This window comes from Eumetopias jubatus, unplaced genomic scaffold (genome assembly GCF_037043125.1).
Source record: "Eumetopias jubatus isolate StellerSeaLion01/CBP00866 unplaced genomic scaffold, mEumJub1_p1.0 scaffold_13, whole genome shotgun sequence".
Classification (NCBI taxonomy): Eukaryota; Metazoa; Chordata; class Mammalia; order Carnivora; family Otariidae; genus Eumetopias; species Eumetopias jubatus.
The window spans coordinates 8,504,959-8,525,393 of record NW_028274819.1 but is presented as its reverse complement, the minus strand read 5'-3'; the positions used below and the strand labels follow the sequence as shown (position 1 = coordinate 8,525,393).

The 20,435-nt window shown below is 37.3% G+C and overlaps 1 protein-coding gene across 1 annotated transcript in view; it reads left to right on the top strand.

Annotated features, from left to right (window-relative positions):
• Nucleotides 1-236: 236 nt before the first annotated feature.
• The window catches only part of RTN3 (reticulon 3), a 46,989-nt gene continuing 26,790 nt past the window's right edge, over nucleotides 237-20,435 (top strand). Inside the window, exons 1-3 of the mRNA XM_088017990.1 lie at nucleotides 237-264; nucleotides 482-538; nucleotides 9,612-11,963. Of these exons, the coding sequence (XP_087874116.1) occupies nucleotides 237-264; nucleotides 482-538; nucleotides 9,612-11,963 (2,437 nt within the window). The remainder of the gene's footprint in view (nucleotides 265-481; nucleotides 539-9,611; nucleotides 11,964-20,435) is intronic.

Here is a 20,435-nt window from a genome sequence, read left to right as displayed (position 1 = left end):
TGCGGTCCTATTTTCCTAATGGATTATTTGTGATTTTTTTTTTCAAGTGTTCAGGGTCAGCTTTGCATATTTGCCAAGTTTATAACTTCAAATGCTTGTGTTAGTGACCAGCTCTTCAAAAGGCAGTTGGTAATGGTTAAAAGCAAGTATCAGTTAGTACTCAGGTACCTATTTTTTCTTTCCCACAAAGAATTGCAGGGGAGTATCCTCTTTCTTGAGGTTATACTTGTTTAAAGATGCTAGAGGTTCCTCTTTTCTTTGAAGGTGAGAATATTTGACCAAAAAAATTGAATTGATTAACTTTTAGAAATGCATCTTGAAAATGAAATAAGATTTTGCTGCCAGGTGAGTGGAGTTTTCCCCTCTTGTTTAAACCCAATGAAATTATGATGCTTGGCCAAAAAAAAAGGAGAATTGAAGAGTTAAAGTTAAAATTCCTGTGTGAGGTTGTCAAATTCTCATGCTGTATATTTTCTTTCAGATTCCTTTGTTTCTTCCTCTTCCTCTCAGCCTGTATCTCTATTTTCGACCTCACAAGGCAAGTCTGTCATTTTTTTGTGTGCATTAATAAAAGAAAAATGTTGAGAAAGAGGCTGTAACTGGGGATATGAGGTGCAAGTTTTCTATTGCTCCCAAACCCCTTGAAATAAAAACTACAAGCCAGTCCTTCATATTTAGTAGTTTGCATTGGATTTCCTGTAAAGGTTAATAAAATAGGGTAAGACTAGGTAAGTGAACCCTTTAACAGCACATAAGCTTTAGGTGCAGTTTTGAGCATTTCTTAAAAATTAGAATTTAGAGCAGACAGTTGTGGCTCATAAAACAACCCAGTGCAGGATGCATTTAACCTACTGATTTGCAGTTATGTCACTGGTTTGGAGAGAAAGTAGATTTGGAAAAAACAGTATAAATGTGTGCTTCCACTGAACTACTAATACACTAACTTAGCTAGAGTACTTTAGTGTGAATTTATCTGAGATTTGTCCCAAGAGCGAGGCTGGTTCCAAAATGCCTAGGAACACTGAACAAGTCAGTTGACTTTTTGGCAAGCAAGGCTTGTTTTCCTAGAGATTAAGCTGTGGCTTTGTGGGGTTGTTTGTTTGTTTAATCTGCCAGCCAATGAAGAAGGGAATCGAGTGTGATAGCTATATGTTTGTGGGGGGTAGCACTATCAAGAATCTGCAAGAGAGAGCACTATGTGCTCTGTCGAATCACACTAATAATAAGCACAGTTTCATTTGTCTGGTGTACTCAATCTAAAATATAGGTCAGTGGAAAACCCTTATTTTAAAAAAAGGTAATTAAACTCACTAGATAGGTCTGAGAAGCCCTGTGCAAACAGATTACTGTCCCAGCTGGAATTCTCTAGATGCAAAGTCTGGATGCTGGTTTGGAAGGAAGACTTTGACCTTATTTTTTTTTCAAGATTTTATTTATTTATTTGACAGAGAGATAGAGCAGGAACACAAGCAGGGGGAGTGGGAGAGGGAGAAGCATGCTTCCCGCTGAGCAGGGAGCCCAATGCGGGGCTCGATCCCAGGACCCTGGGATCATGACCTGAGCTGGAGGCAGACGTTTAACGACTGAGCCACCCAGGGGCCCCAAGACTTTGATCTTATAAGAATAAAAACATAATGGGATAAAATGAATGTAGCATATTTTTTATGAAACATGGTAGATAATTTGTTGCTTTTAAATCAGACTGATAATATTAGGTCCCCCAGCCCCTTTGTAATGTGTCTCATGTGAATTTGGGTAACTTGTGGGTCAAATCATGACCTTTGAAATTAAGTGTTTACATTAAAAGATAGATATTTTGTGAATATTAGAAAAATAACTCAAACCTATAAAGTGACTCGACATCTGAAATCCAACCAGATTGATTTTTTAAAGAGTTTTTTTCCTTATGAGGAATTTAATAATTTAGGCAAGTAGGTATTACATGTCATCTACCCTGGAAGATAAACTGGTAAAAGTAGCATAATGTAGATGGAACAAATCATTACATTTTCTCTTGTAAATATTTTAGATCTTTTAAAATACAATTCTTCATGGTTAGAACTTTCACCCACTTTTTTCATACAGAAGGGGGATAATCGATATCCTAAATAGTGTAACAATGCAAGCCAAATACAACATAACTAATGTATGGAATGTTGACAAGATAACTGTTATAGCTTAAAAAACTGTTTCGTTCCTGTTGGGAAAAATCACACATTCAAATAGAATAGAGGTAAATAAGAAGGATTTTGCTAATTAAAAACCAACGTTTAAGTAGGCTTCAGTGTCACAGTGAGTATGAAAGTTTGTAAAAGAAAACAGATTTGCCATTTTTCCCTTTTGCTTAAAAAGAGTTATTTAGGGCAGTGCAGATTCAGGATAATGTTATTGTTAAAAGAGTATTATAAAGAGGCAGTTAAAAAAGCCATATCCTTGAAGGTGTTCCAGTCTAGCCTCTATTACTACTACCATTTTTCTCCTGCAAAAAAACACATAATGGAAAAGTAACCCAGTTGGTGCTCCACTTCATTGGCAGGTCTAGAGATCAGCCTGTTTGAGGAAACACCTTGGCAAGTGATGAGGTGCATTCTAGAGTAGCCAAGAATGGTAGCTTCTCGTATGCCTTATAAAAATAAGGAAAGAGGATGTTGGTGTCCTTGTTTAACTGGATTAATCCCTTGGGGAGAATTGCTGGGACCAGTCTGGCCCAATGCAGGGCTTTCAGAGTGCTGCCACCAAGAAGAACCTTGAGTCCATCACTGGCATTAACCCAACTAACTCCTCTGTCTCTGGCTTTCATAACTCTTAGCTACTTATTTAGCCTTGGAGAATTATGCCTTACTTGTATATATCTAAGCCATATTAAGCAATATATAGCAATTATTAAATAGGACATTTTCATATTTGAGAATGACCTCTTCAATCCTGAAATAGTTATTATTGGCCTTCAGGGAGATGAATATACAAAAAACTGCCATTAATTTGGACTGAATAAAGGAAGGGAGGTTAAATTTTTCAAAAGAAAATTATGTAATATTTATTGAATTGTACTACTTTGAAGTAGACAGCTATTTAAGTTAGCAAAGCAAACTTTTTGACAGCTATTAAATATATTTGTAATGACAATATTAATAGAATAATCAGTTTCTTTTTAAATAAGTTGTATTCCTGAGTAGGTCCTTTGTAGTCTTTTCTTATTGATTCCTTCTTTCTTATCAAGCAGAATTTAATTTCAGCCTAATCACTAAGTGTTTCAAAATAGGGGAATAAATTTTAATGGTGTTTTCCTGTAATGTAAAATAAAGATATTAACAGAGGTATACATGTAGGATGTGGCTCGTTTTTATTGAGCTTTTACTGTGTTCAGTACTTTATGTGAATTGTTTCAATACGCACAGCCAGTTTTATGGAGGAAAGGTACTGGCTCATTTACCAGTTGACGGGTTTAAAATGGTGCAGTAACTTGCTCAAGATCACAGAGTGAATAAGTGACACATGTAGGACTCCAAAGTCCATGCTCATAAACACTGCCTATGATAAAGTATATTAGTTGTATTTTAGTGTTTGCAGATATTTTTAGAGATGTCATTTTGAGGGTTAATGTTACAATCATAAGCAGGGGAAGAGGCAGAAATTCTATTTTAACCATATTACTGCTGTTAGTGATGTAAATTTAGTATCAGGGGGCTCTGCTCCCTCCATGAGCACAAAATCAAACTGAAATTTGGTTTCTACTTTTGAAACCTTTGATAAGAGTGGAGGCTGAAAAATACGCTGATTTTCTTTAGAAAACATGGAAGAAAAGTAGGTAAAAATAAGATGGGAAAGAGAGGAACGTGAAGAACTGGAAGCATCTTTGCAGTAATGAACATTTGCATTCAATTTGAGTAATGCAGTAGGCATTTGGAATAGGAAGTTAGTTAAACACTGAACTTTGGGGCAGGCATTTGAGGGAAAAAATTTGCCAGTTACAGCCTTTTTTTTAACAAAAGCAAAACATTTTTCTTTGTACAGAAGAGACTTTTTGTTTCGGATCTAGCTTGGCTGCAAAGTGTCTGCTGGCTAACTTCCTATTTTGATGCTGTGGCTGAAAGTTGCTGATACTGTTTTGCACGAGAATTTGTCTTTCCTTCCTGTTTTGTGAACATAAGAAAATTCAAGTGTAGGAAAACCTATACCTGAATATTTCAAGCCTCCCTTGTATGAATATGCATAGTATTTCTTTGCTGATGTGTATGGTTTTTCCATGTTACAGCTATTCTTTTAATCAAAAGTAATGAATTTCCTTAGTGAGGAGGGTTGGAAAGTAATCAAATGGTATCTAAAACAGGATTCTAAGCTATTCACTCTTTTTAGGAAGTACTCTGATAATAGGATATAATATTCATTATTAATTACTTATTTCTAGATCACATTGTTTTCAGTAATTAAATTACCAACACCTGAATAAAAATACTAAGTCTTTTTTGAAAAGGTAGTTTGGGGGACAAGAAACAAAGTAAAGAGAAACTATTTTGAAGGATAAACAGTATATGAAGAGGTTTTTTTCAATTAGAGTTGTATTTACTTGATGTGAACACAGTATTCACTTGGAAATTGATTTTTTATCATGTCATTTTTAACTCCCCACCTTGTTCTGAGAGATAAAATACTGCAGGCATAGAAGAGGGAAAATTCTTCCTGAATTCCCACACCTTATTCTCCAATCAAATGGAGCTTTTGCCTTATTCCAATCAAAATTTCGAGTTACTATACTTTAAAGTTAGTAGATAGAAGTATTTGAAGCAGGCACAAAAGGACCACCCATGCCCTACTAAACTGTAAGCTGTGCTTCTGGACAAGGACAGGGGCAAGAGTGAGAGTGAAAAGCGTCAGGCTCCTCTCCTGTGGGATTTTTACGAGACTAGAGTTCTGAAGTACAGCTCAATTTTTCTACCTTTCTAAAATTCATAAAGTGCAGTAAAGCTGTGGTTTTCAAACCAGGTTCCTTACCTGGGAAACTTGTAATGCAGATTCCATCCATTTCAGGGAATTCTGAGTCAGTAAGGCAGAGATAATATATGACGTACTGGTAGTTCTTAAGTTTGAAAGGGAGTGTAAAAGACGGCATCCAAGACTTTTTGTGCCAGGTTGTTATATTGTTCACCTAGTTGTACATTGAACTAAAATATACTTTGGCCTTGATGGTGGTAAAATGGAACATTTTGTTCAGAAAAAGTTCTTTTTTCTTTTAACATTGCCTTCAATTTTTTTATGTGTTGGGCTGTCTTAAATATCTTTGCCTACATAGAATCCAGCATGATTCTTGGAATGCCATAGGCATTTGTTTTGTAATAACTGATTCAGAAGTTGCATCACCCAAATTTTTGAAATAGATAAAACCTCTTTAAACTACTTCCTCTTATTTGAGAATGGTAGGAGGGAAAAGTGTCTAAAACTCTGAATGAGGATTTATGTACTCTCCCCTATCAAAAAAGCGTATGATCTGGAGTCTCTATGTCAGGAGAATTTTTTTTTTTTTTTTTTTTTTGAGAAGGTGGTGTCTGGGGACATTTACTGAGGATTTACTAAGTGCCAGATAGTGCTCTAAGAACTTTTCATGTATTAACTCATTTAATCCTCACAGCAATTCTCAAGTTAGGTGCTTTAGTATCACCATTTTTTAGATGAGATTAATCAACTTGTCAAGGCCACACGAATAGTAAGTGTGATCAAATGATTTTGCATCTTTTAATAGGAATTTGTGGTCTGGGAGCGGTCTAGAAATTTAGACTGCCAACTTAATTTCCTCGTCTTATTTCAGATAGTGTACTTCACTTAAGTGGAGACTTACAGGTATTTAGACCTCAGGAAGATGTGGGTAAGCAACCACTTAAATTTGGGAACATTCTCATGATTATTTTGGGGTTATGACATTTTTCACCTCTACCATATATAATTCCCTTTTTTAACAAATTTATTAGGTGTATAGAGCCATACCATATTTTTAAGTAATTAGAATTCTTGAAAATGAAGATGCACATTAAATCCTATTACAGCAAATAACTAGAAAATATAATGAGGGCATTTTTTGACAGACATTGGTTTTGAGTAATGTTGAAAGTCTCTTGTAGTGCATGTGAACAGTTGGATCTTTTGAAAAGGGAAAGGGAATGGACATTTTTCTGAGATGTAAGATGATCCAGAGTTATTCTATCAGGCAGTTTTACAGTGTATGGTATTTTAAAAACTAACAACCTTCAAACTCCCTGGCGTTTTCTGCTGTTTTGCAGACTTGGACAACACCAGTGACTATTAAGTGCCATACTCACTAATTGGAAGAGTGTTTGCTTATGGGAGCTGTTCTAAAAAAGGCTTAGTAGATTCTGGTCTCGTTCTATTTAATGTTTTCATGCCTTTATAAACTTTTTACTTCCAGCCCAGTTTTTTCCATTGTCTCGGTACAAGTCAGCTCTGTCCAAGTTTGTTAGGGTTTCAGCTAGCCAAAGAAACTTCCTTTCATTTGCTGAAATTCTAAACATGATAATTAAAATTGAAGCACAGATGAGGATGCTAACTAATTTTGCTACATGTGGGAAAACTTGATTGACAATGGTGAGAGCTAGCGCCTGTATCTCACAGTCTCAGAGAAATTAATGCAGCATTGAGCTCTGTTTGTGCCCTAGGCTAACCCCCCAGAAAGCACTATCCACTCCATATATTGTCACAAAAATCATTATTAGGAATATGACTAAAGTTATTTGTGTGTGCATAATAGTGACATATTAAAGAGTCTTAATTAAAGAATGTTCTAAGTTTTATTTATTGCAGGACTTGCTGGTATTCTGAGAATAAGATTTCTAACCTAATCTTCTAGTTTTACCTCAGATTATTATATACCTAACTTAAAACTTTTGGAGATTAAGAGTTCAAAGAAGAAAGGAGAGAAACAAGGCTTGGAAAACTGACAAGTTTGTGTCCTGACAAATCATGTTAGAATGGTTCCACCATGCATTTTCCCCCAGTAATGTGCACATTCTTCTATTAGCATTCAGGGTAGGTTGCCTTCTTTTTCTTTTCCTTTTTTTTTTTTTTTTTTTAAGATATTATTTATTTGACAGAGAGAGGGCACAAGTAGGCAGAGCAGCTGGGAGAGGGAGAGGGAGAAGCAGGCTCTCTGCTGAGCAGGGAGCCCGATGCGGGGCTCTGTCCTAGGACCCCAGGATCATGACCTGAGCTGAAGGCAAGATGCTTAACCAACTGAGCCACCCAGGCGCCCCTGTTGCTTTCTTTTTCATTTCTTCAGGCCCACCACCACCACCACATCATCATTTTACTTACTGATTTTGCTTATTGTCTGTCTCCTGCCCTGGGTGCAGGTACTCTTACAGCACCACAAACTCAAGGATCTTTTGTTTTGTTCACCGCTTTTAATCTAGTTTCTAAGGCAGTGTCTGGCACATGATAGGCACTCGATTAATATTTGTGGAATTACTACTAATTCATTTTGTCCACTTTTGTCTATAAGATGACTGGTCTGAATTACCTGATATCTCAGTCTCTATAAAATATATAAGCCAAGCATTCCCTGTAAGGTGGAGTCACTTTTGATCATGTTAGAGTTCCATTCATGTTTGAAGGGAAGGATTCCCAGTTTTACCTTAATCCAGATTTAATCCATTGAATGTTTCATGATAGAAACAGTAACCAATAGGTTCAGTAATAATACATATCTCAGATCATGGAATATTTCTGATTTAAATGTAGCCTACAAATGAACTACTAAAAATGTAGTTCTTTAAATTTCAGGGTTTTTGAACCTTTTAATCTATATTGCTGAGCTTCATTTATATTGTCTCCTTAATCTGGTCTTGCTGAATACTAAATAACAATACTGTATCATACTATATAATGATAGATGCAAACCATCTTTACTACGTTAGAAGTAAATGTGAATTGGGGCGCCTGGGTGGCTCAGTCGTTAAGTGTCTATCTTCTGCTCAGGTCATGATCCCGCAGTCCTGGGATCAAGCCCTGCGTTGGGCTCCCAGCTCAGCGGGAAGCCTGCTTCTCCCTCTCCCACTCCCCCTGCTTGCGTTCCCTCTCTTGCTGTCTCTCTCTCTCTCACATAAATGGATACAATCTTTAAAAAAAAAAAAAGTCAGTAAATGTGAATTACAGCTTGCTTCAAATATTTTCTGTCCCACTAGTACAGTTTGTACTACCCAACTGTTTTTCCTCAATTTACAAAACCTTTTTCCCCCAATACCCAGATAACAGTTAAACTGTTCTAAAGGTCATATTCTATTACATGAAATTTCAGTGATGTGTTGAAATAGAGGAACTTTATCTGGCATTTAGAAGCATTTTTGTAATAGTTAAATTTTATTTTTTGGAGTAAGATATTTAGTTTTTATTTCTTTTCAGTCTTATGAAATGATTTTGAATAAAGTCACAGATTTGCTTCTGTTATTCAGCTTCTCACATGAAAAAGAATATAAGCTGAATAAAAGTAATCCCAAAGGTTTTTCTCTTTCATAAATTCACAGTTACTCATTCACACTCAAGGCAGTGCTGTCCTGAGCCTGCTTAGGTCTCACCTGACCAAACAGTCTTTGATTCACTCATTTGGAACTATTTATTTAAGACTGACTTTGTTCTAACTCCAGAGATAACAACAATGTGCAAGAGAGACAGCACTTACCTTGGGACAGTTTTGATCTTTTCTTCTGGAAAAACTTGCTAGATTGGAAAGTTGGAAAACTATATGATAAATCACTGGCTGCTGTAGTATTAATAACTGATAAGATTTAATTAATGTATTACTTTTAGAAGGATATTTTCTCTTTTAAAAGGATTTCTGGCGTTAACTCTTCTTAACCACAGAACAGACCTTACCAGTTTGCACAGTTCAGTGTTGGTTAAATTGGCAAGTTGGTGCAAGAGATTTTGGAGCAGGCCAACCATTTCATACTCTTTAGTTTAAAATGAGGCCGTCTGTACCTGAGACCAGTCTTCCCTGTGGATAGAATAGAATAATTCTAGTCTGATTCTTAGGCTCAGGAGGGATCCACTGTATCTCCTAAGAATCAAAAGCACTGTGGTCACTTTTTTTTTCCTTCTCAAACTGTCAGACTATAACAGTGGATTTGTAGAAACTCTGTGTACTGAATTATGCAGCTTACAGATGAGAACATATCAGTACTTCATAATATTGAGTTGTTATATATGGATTACATTGAATAGCTCTACCGGGGGGCGGGGGAGAAAAAAAATTTCCCCAGTTTTCCCAATCTCATTATACTTCTTTATGCTCTACTTTTACAATGGAAAAAGTAGACTGAAAACTATTTGTCATGAAAATTTTTTGTCATCTGCAATTTGTGGCATGATACAGCTTTTCTGTTTCACTCTTGGCACTTTTATGCATGTTTTATAGGTTAATTGTTGATCATTGTTTTGTTACATATTTACGTGTGTGTATGTATATATACATTGTGTGTGTGTGTGTGTGTGTGTGTGTCTATATATATATGTAACTTGAAAAATGAAAAGCATGCTGCTTGGCCTGACTAGCTAATGTGTGATTGTACCTGGTAAACAAACTTTTTTCTTTCAAATTCTGACCATAGAGGGATTGAGGTCTCTTTGCTCTGATGAGCCACCTTCAGAAATTATGACTTCCTCCCTTTTTTCGTCTTCTGAAATGCATAACACTGACCTTACAGTACTACCTGGAGAAAAAAGCAAAGTGTTAGGCAGCCAGCCTATTTTAGCCAAAGAAGGAAAAGACTATTTGGATCTCCTAGATGTGAAAAAGATGGAAAAGCCTCAAGGGACTAGTAAAGACATAGCATACTCCCCAGTTTCTGTTGGAGAAGGAGTTCAGTGTAACCGTCCTTCCATTCCGGTCAGTTTCCCTGATCGTCCTGCTTTTCTCTCAAAGGAAGTTGGTCTAATGGAACAGCAAATAAATAAAAATCAGGAGTCCAAGAGCCCAAATGAGGTACCAGGTACGGATGATAAAACTGACTTGGATGTTGATGACAAGTTCACTTTGCTAACAGCCCAGAAACCACTCACCCAGCAGCCTAAGGCAGAAGGCATTTGTACATATTCCTTATCCCCATTTGAAGTTTCAGGAGGTGGTATTATTGAAAAGGATTCCCCTGAGTCACCATTTGAAGTAATTATTGACAAAGAAGCATTTGACAAAGAATTTAAAGATGCGTGTAAGGAGAGCACAAATGATTTTGGTAGCTGGGCAGTGCACATTGATAGAGAATCATCTGCAGACATTTTGGAGTCTAATGACAAATTATTTCCACTGAGAAGTAAAGAGGCAGGGCGTTACCCAACCTCTGCGTTGCTCACTAGACAGTTTTCGCACACAACTGCAGCATTGGAAGAAGTGTCTAGATGTGTGAATGATATGCATAACTTTACTAATGAAATATTGACTTGGGATTTGGTTCCCCCAGTGAAAGAAGAGAGCAATAAATCTGATTACACAAAAACTACAGGACTTGATATGAGTGAATATAATTCAGAAATCCCAATTGTAAATCTTAAAACTAATGCTCACCAGAAATTTTCTGTATGTTCTATTAATGGGAGCACTCCCATCATTAAATCAGCAGTTGATTGGGCACAGGCATCTCTCCCACAAGAAAATGCTGTCACTGAAAAACCTATGCCAGACTGTCTCCATTCCACAAAGGAAATCAATATCAAAGGTGTGGGAGGCAGTGTGCAGAAACAAGATAACACACTTTCAGAGTTACCTGGATCTCCTTCTGAGAAAAGTGTCTCTTTAGGTTCTGAAGTGGCCACTGGGAAAGTGGTCTTACCTGATGGCCACGTGAAAGGTGAAATGAATTGGCAGAGCTCTGTGTTAGGAGAAGCCACAGAGGCTGATAGTTCTGGTGAGTCTGATGACACAGTAATAGAGGACATTACAACCAGTATTTCATTTGAAAGTAACAAAATTCAGGCTGAAAAACCTGTTTCCATTCCAAGTGCTATTGTAAAAAGAGATGAAAGAGAAATCAAAGAGATTTTCAATTGCGATAGGGAAAATAAAACATCTGAAAACTTTGAAGGGCCAGTCAGTGGCTCTGAGGCAGCGCAAGTTCAGCCTGATATTCTTGAAAGGAGTCCAGCTGGTGAGGCAGCACGTTCACAAGTACCTGATCTGAATGGCATGTCAGAAGAGGTGGAGCAGTCGGGTAGAATGAGTGAAGTTGAAAAGCCTGTTGCAACCGAGAATCGCAAACTTTCTTCAGCTTTGTCTCCAAGTGTTCTTATGGAGACAGAATTCTCACTAAATGTGACAGCCTCTGCCTATTTGGAGTCATTACATGAAAAAAGTGTTAAAGATGCAGATGATTCTTCCCCAGAGGACCTGATAGCAGCCTTTACAGAAACCAGAGTGGAAGGAATTGTAGATAAAGGTGCAGGAAATGCCTTTCAGGCAACATCAGAGAAGACTGCGGACTTTAAAACAACTCTTGCTGTGGAAGTCTTGCATGAAAATGAATCAGGTGGTTCTGAAATTAAAGACAGAAAAAGCAAACGCACTGAACAAAGCAAAGAAACTAATGAAAGTATGGTTCTAGATGTTTTCCCTGCCCAAGGTACTCCAGCAGCATCTCTTGACTTAGAACAGGAACAGCTCACAATCAAAGCCCTTAAGGAACTGAGTGAAAGGAAGGTTGAGAAGTCAGCTTCTGTACTGGATAATGTAGAATCTCCTCCTGAAAAAATACTCAAGCAGACTTTCACATGTGATCCAGAATCTTCTTGGCTTCAGAGATCGTATGATGTCCTAGAACACACAGAAGTTAATACTGGATCTGATCTTGGGATTTCCAGGAAGCCCACATTTAGCAAAGAAACTCCTAGGGTAGATACTATTTCGAGCCTTAGTAAGACTGAAGTGGTAAACAAGCAAGTCCTAGCAAGACTTCTCACAAACTTCTCAGGTAATCATTTACATTAGAAATACTACATGTGATTAATTCTGCTGTGATTGATTACTTATCAGAGTGTCATTTTTCTAAGTCTCTGATTTTATATCACCAAAATTATGGCTAGAATAAAAACAACACTGCATAATGGGGAAAGGTAGAATTTTTTTTCGTGGTTGCCTGATTTGTTTTTCTTATACAAATATAGACCACTTGTTAAAATTTTCTCCTTAAAACATTTTTTATGCTTCAGGTTTCTGGTTTTTGGTTTTTTTTTTTCTCAAGGTTTTCCTTTCCTTACAGGTTGGCCCTAGAGCAGTTGCTGCGTTAAGAATATCATCAGGCATTTATTTATTCACAAAGCTTACTTTTAAATCTCCATAATAGTAGCACTGCTTAGCACTTGGGTTTTTTGCTTTGGGCCTTGTGAAATCTATTTAGCAATCAAAGATAAAGGAATTCCTGCTGGGAATGACAGCAAATGAAACTTTTAATTAATTTTGATCTTATACTACAGAGATTTTATGCTCTGAAAGTAGGTAACCAGTATTGTATTGTAGTACTGTTTTGTGAGTATTGCTTAAGAGAAATCATGCATTCTTCCACTTTGGACCCTACTGAATACTCTTCAGGCCAAATTTATTATGCCTATTATACTAGAAGCCTTTTCCTTTGTCTTCTCTTTATTTGAATGATTACTTTTCTCGAAATCAGGCTTCAGTTAAATTATTGCAAATGCTGTCTGTTCTGGGATCTTGGAAGGGGTAAGAAAAAAAGGACATTTAAAGGCTTCCAAAAGGGACCCGCAGTCTCTAAGTTCTGCACTCACTATACGGTCACTCTTAAGTGCTATGTAGGGGTCTATGGTTTTCCAGGCTTCTTTGACAGTAGATCCCTTTTTTCAAATGAAATCATATACAGAGTTACAATATTTAAAATAAAAATAAGATTTTTTGGTTAGGATAAACTTACAAAATTGATTATACCATTTCCTTTTTTTTTTTCTATAAACATTTTATTATGCACAGAATGGGGAGGAGGTCCAGCCCTTAGCAGCCACTTTTCTATCCTGGTGGCAGCCAGAACGCTGCTCAGCTCCTCCTGCTGCAGTGCCTCTCAAAAGGAGTGAAACCGCACACCTCTCGGATCTTGTCCTGCACTGATGAGATATGCTTAGTTAGGTGCTCAGTTAGGTGCTCATGCTCGCAGCAGTGCCTTGGCTTGTTCACGTTCTTGGTCACCTTGTGGCCCTTGTTGAGGTCCATGACCATGGGGTCTGCAGAGGCGTGGCTGCAGCTCTTCAGCTGCGGCAGAAGGGCACCCTTTACTTTTTATTTCCTTACTGAAGACCGCATGCAGATTACTTAGTCTTTCTAAATTTTAATCTTTAAAATAGAGATAATTGGGCGCCTGAGTGGCTCAGATGGTTGAGCGTCTGCCTTCGGCTCAGGTCGTGATCCCAGGGTCCTGGGATCGAGTCCTGCATCGGGCTCCCTGCTCCTTGGGAGCCTGCTTCTCTCTCTCTCTCTCTCTCTCATGAATAAATAAATAAAATCTTAAAAAAAATAAAATAAAATAAAATAGAGATAATTGTGCTTACCTTCTAATAATATTACAGGGATCAAATGTGGACATGCAGGTAATGCAGTGCTTAGCATATAATAAATACTCATTTAGCACAAAGTACAGGACCTGGCATGTAGTAGGTACTGGATAATTATTCACTGTTAAGTGAATGAATTGTTCAGTATCAGTGAAAACATTGAGACTGTTTTATAAACTAAAAAATTTGAAGTGGCAGTTAAGGATAGCTGTTACACTCTAGTAATTGAAGATTGCTGAGCTTGGATTGAGGAGTGCTGAATTTTCATTGTTGCTTTACAGCATCTAGAAGGCTTTGAACAATTAAGTTATGTCACCTTTTGGGGCCTCAGTTTCCTTATCTGTAAAGTGAGGATGTTGAAGGAGATGATCTTCAATATCATTTTAATAATACGATTCTCTGACTCTGGTATATTCTAGGTTTCTTTGTGAGTTGTTGTCATAATTGTTGCAGGTTGTTCTTTTGAATGATAAGGCATATAGGAATTAGGCTACGAGAACTTCAGTGTCTAATTTTGGCAAATTCCTGCTTTAGTGTGACCTCAGATAACTCACCTAACTGGTTTGGCATCTTCCTTTGTTAATATGGTAATGATTATTTTGTCCTGCTTTATAGTGTTGTAGTAAACAAAGTACTGTGTAAATACTAATTATTAGTAATTCTTAACTGAGTTATTTAATCTGTTGTGAGAGGTGAAATGGGCTATGGAAATTTAGGATGTTTGTCACTGGCCAAATTCTATCATTAGTAGACATTTTTAGATGCTAATTAAAGACCAGTATAATGAGACCAAGAAGCTAAAAGGTCTTCCTTTGCAGGCTTCAAAATAGAAAACCTTTTTAAATTGTCTTACTTTATGAATAAATGTTTTAAAATATAACTACTTCAGCAAAATACGTCAGTCTCTAGTTCTAAGTAGTACATCTGAATAGTCTTCCCTTTAAAGTAAAACCAGTTCTGTAATTAGGTTCTGCCTAAAATTGTTGGGGAAAATAGGCAAAAGAAACAATGAAAAATATTAATGGTATTTTTTCTTTTGCTGTCTTACGGTATATTCTATACAAGTTTGTAATGAAGCATAAGTTTTCATTTCCTTTATGATGATACTATAGTTCAATAATTATGGTATGATCTATGGTATAACTAATTGTTTGGGGAAAATTTAGATCCTGCTCATATATAGCTAATTGGGTGAAGACAGGTTTTTGGATTTTAGTATCCAGATTGGCAAGAATGCAAGGAAATAGGCAGGTATATATTTTGGTGATAGGTAGATGTAAGTTTTTACAACTTTTCTGGAAGGCATTTTGGCAGTATGTAGCAAGAGTCCTAGAATTAATCTAGCAGTTTTGTTTCTAGAAATTTATTCTAAGGAAAAAAAATTATGTGCAAAAACAACTACAAAGATGTGGGGGGTTTTTTGTTTTGTTTTTTAAAGATTTTATTTAGAGAGCTCTAGCAGAGAGAGAGGGAGAGAGAGAATCTTAAGCAGGCTCCACGCCCAGCACGAAGCCAGGTTCGGGGCTCACACGACCCCGAGATCACAACCTGAGCCAAAATCAAGAGTCAGATGCTTAACCAACTGAGCCACTCAGGTGCCCCTACAAAGATGTTTTTTGTAGTGCTGTCTAAAATATTGGCAGGTATCTCCATGTCTTACTACCTATCTGTGCAATCGAATTTAATGCAGCCATTGGAGCTGTTACAGCTTGTTTGGTTTTTTTTAAGAAATGGAAAAATATAGAAAAGTACAAAAAGATACATACTCATATTTCTTTTTTTTTTTTTTAAAGATTATTTATTCATGAGAGACAGAGAGAGAGAGAGAGAGGCAGAGGGAGAAGCAGGCTTCCCGCTGAGCGGGGAGCCCGATGCGGGACTCGATCCCAGGACCCTGGGATCATGACCTGAGCCGAAGGCAGACGCTTAACCATCTGAGCCACCCAGGCGCCCTCGTATTTCTTTATGTAGAATTAACTTCTGTGAATTAACATTAATGGTCATATTTGGTTCCAAACTAAAGAACCCTTTGATTACCACCTGACCCACTTAACTCCCTTCTTCCCTTCCCCGGAGGTAACCACCATCATGGACCTGATAAATCCTTGCAGCTTGTTTTAAATGTATGTGTATGTAGTATTGTTTTGTGTTTTCAGACCTTTATTAATATTACCATCTTTGTTATGCAACTTGTTTCATTCAACATTAGGGTTTTTTTTTTTAACTCTTTCCACATTGAAATATATAAAATTTGAATTAAGTGAACAATTTATTCATTTTAGCAGCTATACATACAGTAATCCATTTTATCTATGTTACTTCCCTTTTGATTAGGATGTGGATTATTTTCCATTTTTTATGCTTACAGACAGTGCTGGAGTTAACATCCTTGTACTTGTCTGGTTTTACACATATACAGATATTTCTCTAGGGTCATAAGTGCCACTGCTTATCAATTTAACTTCTAGGAATGTGCATTATTTTTCTAGTTATTGTCAATTTGCTGTCAAAGTTGGAGTTCCTGCTATTATGTGAAAATGTTCACAATTCTTTTTTTTTTTTAAATAATCTCTACACCCAATGTGGGGCTTGAACTTACAACTCCAGGATCAAGAGTTATACATTGTATGACTGAGCCAGCCAGATGTTCATAATTTATTAATAAAAACTATATTATTGAACCCCCCAGCAGAGCTTTTGTTATATGATGAATGATTACAGTAGGAAAACACAAGTTAGAAAAGAAAGTATTCAGAATAATTATTAAAAGTGAATCTAGGGGCATCTGGATGGCTCAGTCAGTTGATTGAGCATCTGACTCTTGGTTTCAGTTCAGGTCACGATTTCAGGGTCATGATATTCAACCCCATGTCCGGCTCCACGCTGAGCATGGAATCTGCTTAAGATTTCTGTCTTCCTCAATCTCTGCCCCTTCCCCCACTCATGCTTTCTTTTTTTTTTTTTTTTAAGATTTTATTTATTTATTTATTTGACAGAGAGAGAGAGCAAGCACAAGCAGGGGAAGCAGCTGGCAGAGGGAGAGGGAGAAGCAGGCTCTCCGCTGAGCAGGGAGCCCGACGCGGGGCTCAATCCTGGGACCCTGGGATCATGACTGGGCCAGAGGCAGACACTTAACCGACTGAGCCACCCAGGCGCCCCCTCTCTTTTTTTAAAAAAGAAAAGTGAACCTATACTGGGGTGCCTGGCTGGCTTAGTCAGAAGAGCATGTGACTTTTGATCTTGGGGTCATGAGTTTGAGGCCCATGTTGGGTGTAGAGATTATGTAAATAAATAAAACTTGAAAAAAAAATTTTTTTTTGATATATCTATATGTCCACACACAGTGAAGCCGAAGTAAATTTAAAAAAATAACATCACAATGGTTTTTCTTGCAGTATGGTCAAGTGAGCTTTGCTGGAACTGACCTTTCTTGCATATAACTATATATTCTGGACAAAAGTGGAAGAAAAAAGAACTGAACATACTGGAAAATGAACAATTAGGCAGATTCTGAAAAGGAGCTGACACTTTTAGAAGAGATAGCATGGAATGTGTTCTCCATTTTAACTGCTTTTAGCCAGATGACAGGCTGAAGTTGGCACTTGGCAGGTTGGCTAAAACTTTCATGGAAAACTTGTAAGAGGACAGAATTTGGGTCAGCCACAGCCGATTCAACCACTGGAAAGGGTTGGAGGAATCCTGGAAGGGAGAAATCCAGAGAATGAGAACCTAAAATTCTGTGTACATACTCTATGTACACCTCTGTTTAATCCTTGAACTACACATGTGCATGGAAGACTACAAGCAGCTCAGCTAAAGAGAAAAGTGAACTGAGATGCTGCCCAAGAGACAAGAGTTTGCAGTTTGGATCCAGCCAAATTTAACTGCATACTGAAACAAATATTTATTAGCACTCTCCAGAGGAATATAATGGAGTCCAGAGTCCATTATGTACAACATAATATTCACAATGTCCAAGATATGCAAAACTGCACATTTTAAAAACCAGGAAGATATGACCCAAACTGAAGAAAAAAGACAATCATTTGTTAGAATTGGGAAACGGGTTTTAAGGCAGCTATTATAATGAAATAAAGGAAAATACACTTGAATGAAAAGAAAGGAAATCTCAATTGAGAAATAGCAACAAAAAAGAGCCAAATGGAAATTCTAGAACTGTAAAATACAGCACCTGAAATTAAAATTCACCAAGTGGACTTAATAGCAAAATGGAGATCACAAAGGGAAGAGTCACTGAACTTGTTGATAGATGAACAGAAAATTATCCAACCTGAAGAACAGAAAGAAAAATATATTACTGAACCTCAGGGACCTTTGGGACATTATTATAAGATCAAAGTCATGTAATTGGAAGTTTCAGAAGGAGAGGAAAATGAGAGACAGAAGAATGTATTTGAAGATAAAATAGTAAAATTTCTCAGATTTTATAAAAATACATTTGCCAACTAAAGAAGCTTAGCGACCCCTATTAGGATAAGGACAAAGAAAAAAACATACCTTGGTACATGTGTCAGTGGTCCCCAAGACCACCTTCAGGCTCAATGATTTGCTAGAAGGACTCACAGGATTCAGAAACTGTTATACTTAGAGTTACCAGTTTATTGCAACAAAAGGACACATTAGAATTGGCAAAGGGGAAAGGCACATGGGATAAAGTCCAGGAGAAACCAGGTCCAAGCTTCCAGGTGTCCAGTGGAGTCACACAGGGATGCCCTTAATTTTCCCATCAGTGATGTGACAACATGTGCAGTGTTGCCAACAAGGGAAGCTCGCTCAGTGTTTGGTGTCAGAACGCCACGCAGTGCCCACATGACTGATCTCAGCTACTCAGACCCCCCCAGAGCAAAAACAGATGTTTGTCATAAATCACATTGTTAGGGCAAGCTTACCTGGTCACACTGGTACAGCATGGCTCAAGTCCTCAGGCATGCAAAAACACTTATCAGCCAGAGTATTTCAAGGTCTCAGAGTTCACATCTCCCAGGAGCCAGCCAAGGGCCAGTCCTAAAGACAGACCTTTTTTTGGCCTGTGCAGGGTTTGAGCATTTTAAGGCCTATTGAGTTAACCCTTTCCTACACAGTATTGTAGTTAAATTACTGAAGTCAACGATAAGGAGAAAATATTAAAAGTAGCTAGAGAACAATGACACGTAAAAGGGAATGACCATTATAATTAGAGCTAGCTTCTTACCGGAAACGACAAATGCCAGAAGACAGTGAAATAACATAAAGTGCCAAACAGGGAAAAAAGTCATTGACCCAGATTTCTTTGTTGGACAAAAATACCCTGCAAGAATGAAGGCAAAATAAAGACATTATTAGATGTAAGAAAATTAAGAGTTTGTCACCAGAAGATCTGCACTATAAGAAACACTAAAGGAAGTTCTAAAGATTAAAGGGAATTGATACCAGATAGAAACTCAGACCTTCCGGGAGGAAGAGCATTAGAAATGCCAAATATCTGAAACAATATTAAAGATTTATTTATTCAGGGTGCCTGGCTGGCTCAGTCCTTAGAATATATGACTCTTGATCTTGGGGTTGTGAGTTCAAGCCCACATTGGGTGTAGAGCTTACTTGGGGTGGTGCGTGCTGGGTGACTCGGTGGGTTAAGCTCCTGACTCCTGGTTTCCACTCAGGTCATGATCTCAGGGTCATGAGTTTGAGCCCCGCCCACATCGGGCTCCACACTGAGCATGGAGCCTGCTTAAGATTGTCTCCCTCTTCCCCTTGTCCCCATCCCTGCTCACGCACACATTCACTCTCTTAAAAAATGGGGGCAGGGGAGACTTAAGTGAACTCTATCAATGTTAGTGAACTAAACACTACAATCAGTAGAGCGGCAGACTACATAAACTGCTAGACCCAACTATATCCTGACTATAAAGGGTGCACGTTAAAGACACTGAGAGGTAAAAATTAAACAGATGGGAAAATATATACCAAAAAATATATAAATGAATACCATGCAAAAGTTAAGCATAAGACAACAAAGGGTGTTACCAGAAGTGAAAAATGATGTGCTGTCATGATAAAAGGTCTCAAGAAATCTTCATAGTCATAAATGTGTATGTGCCTAGTAACAGCTGCAAAATACATGAAGCAAAATTTGACAGAATTAAGGAAAGAAACAGGCAATTCTAAAGTCATAATTGGAGATTTTAATACCTCTTTCTCCGCAATTGATCGACCCACCCACACATATGCATACACACACTGAGCACCACAATCAACCACTCTGACCTAGATAATATTTATAGGGCACTATCCTACAATGGCAGGATACACACTCTTTTGCAATTAGACAAGAAATACATTTACCATATGCTAGACCATTAAAAAAAAACAGTAAATTTGAAAGATTAAAAACATATAAAATCTGTTCTAAGACCATAATGAAATTAGATTTTTAAACAATAAAAATAAGATACCTAAGAAAATTCCTAAGTATTTGGAAATTAAGCAGGCTACTTTCACATAATGCATAGCTCAAAGAAGAAATCACAGGAAAAAAATTTTATTGTTTTAAACTGAATGTGGAAATACAGTATATCAATCTTTTGGAATGCAGTGCTAAAAGGGAAATTTATAGCTCTGAATGCTTGTATTAGAAAAGAAAAATATCTGTATTCAGTGATCTAAGGTTTCAACTTAAGAACTTAGAAAAAAGGGCAGCTGGCTGGCTCAGTTGGTAGAGCATGCAGCTCTTGATCTCAGGGTTGTAAGTTGGAGTTCCATGTCGGGTCTTTTAAAAAAATAATAGACTCTTTTCAAACAAATCTAGAAAAAGAAGAGCACCAGAGTAAGTAGAAGAAGGAGATATTAAATAAGAGCAGAAATCAATGGAATAAAAAAATTAACAA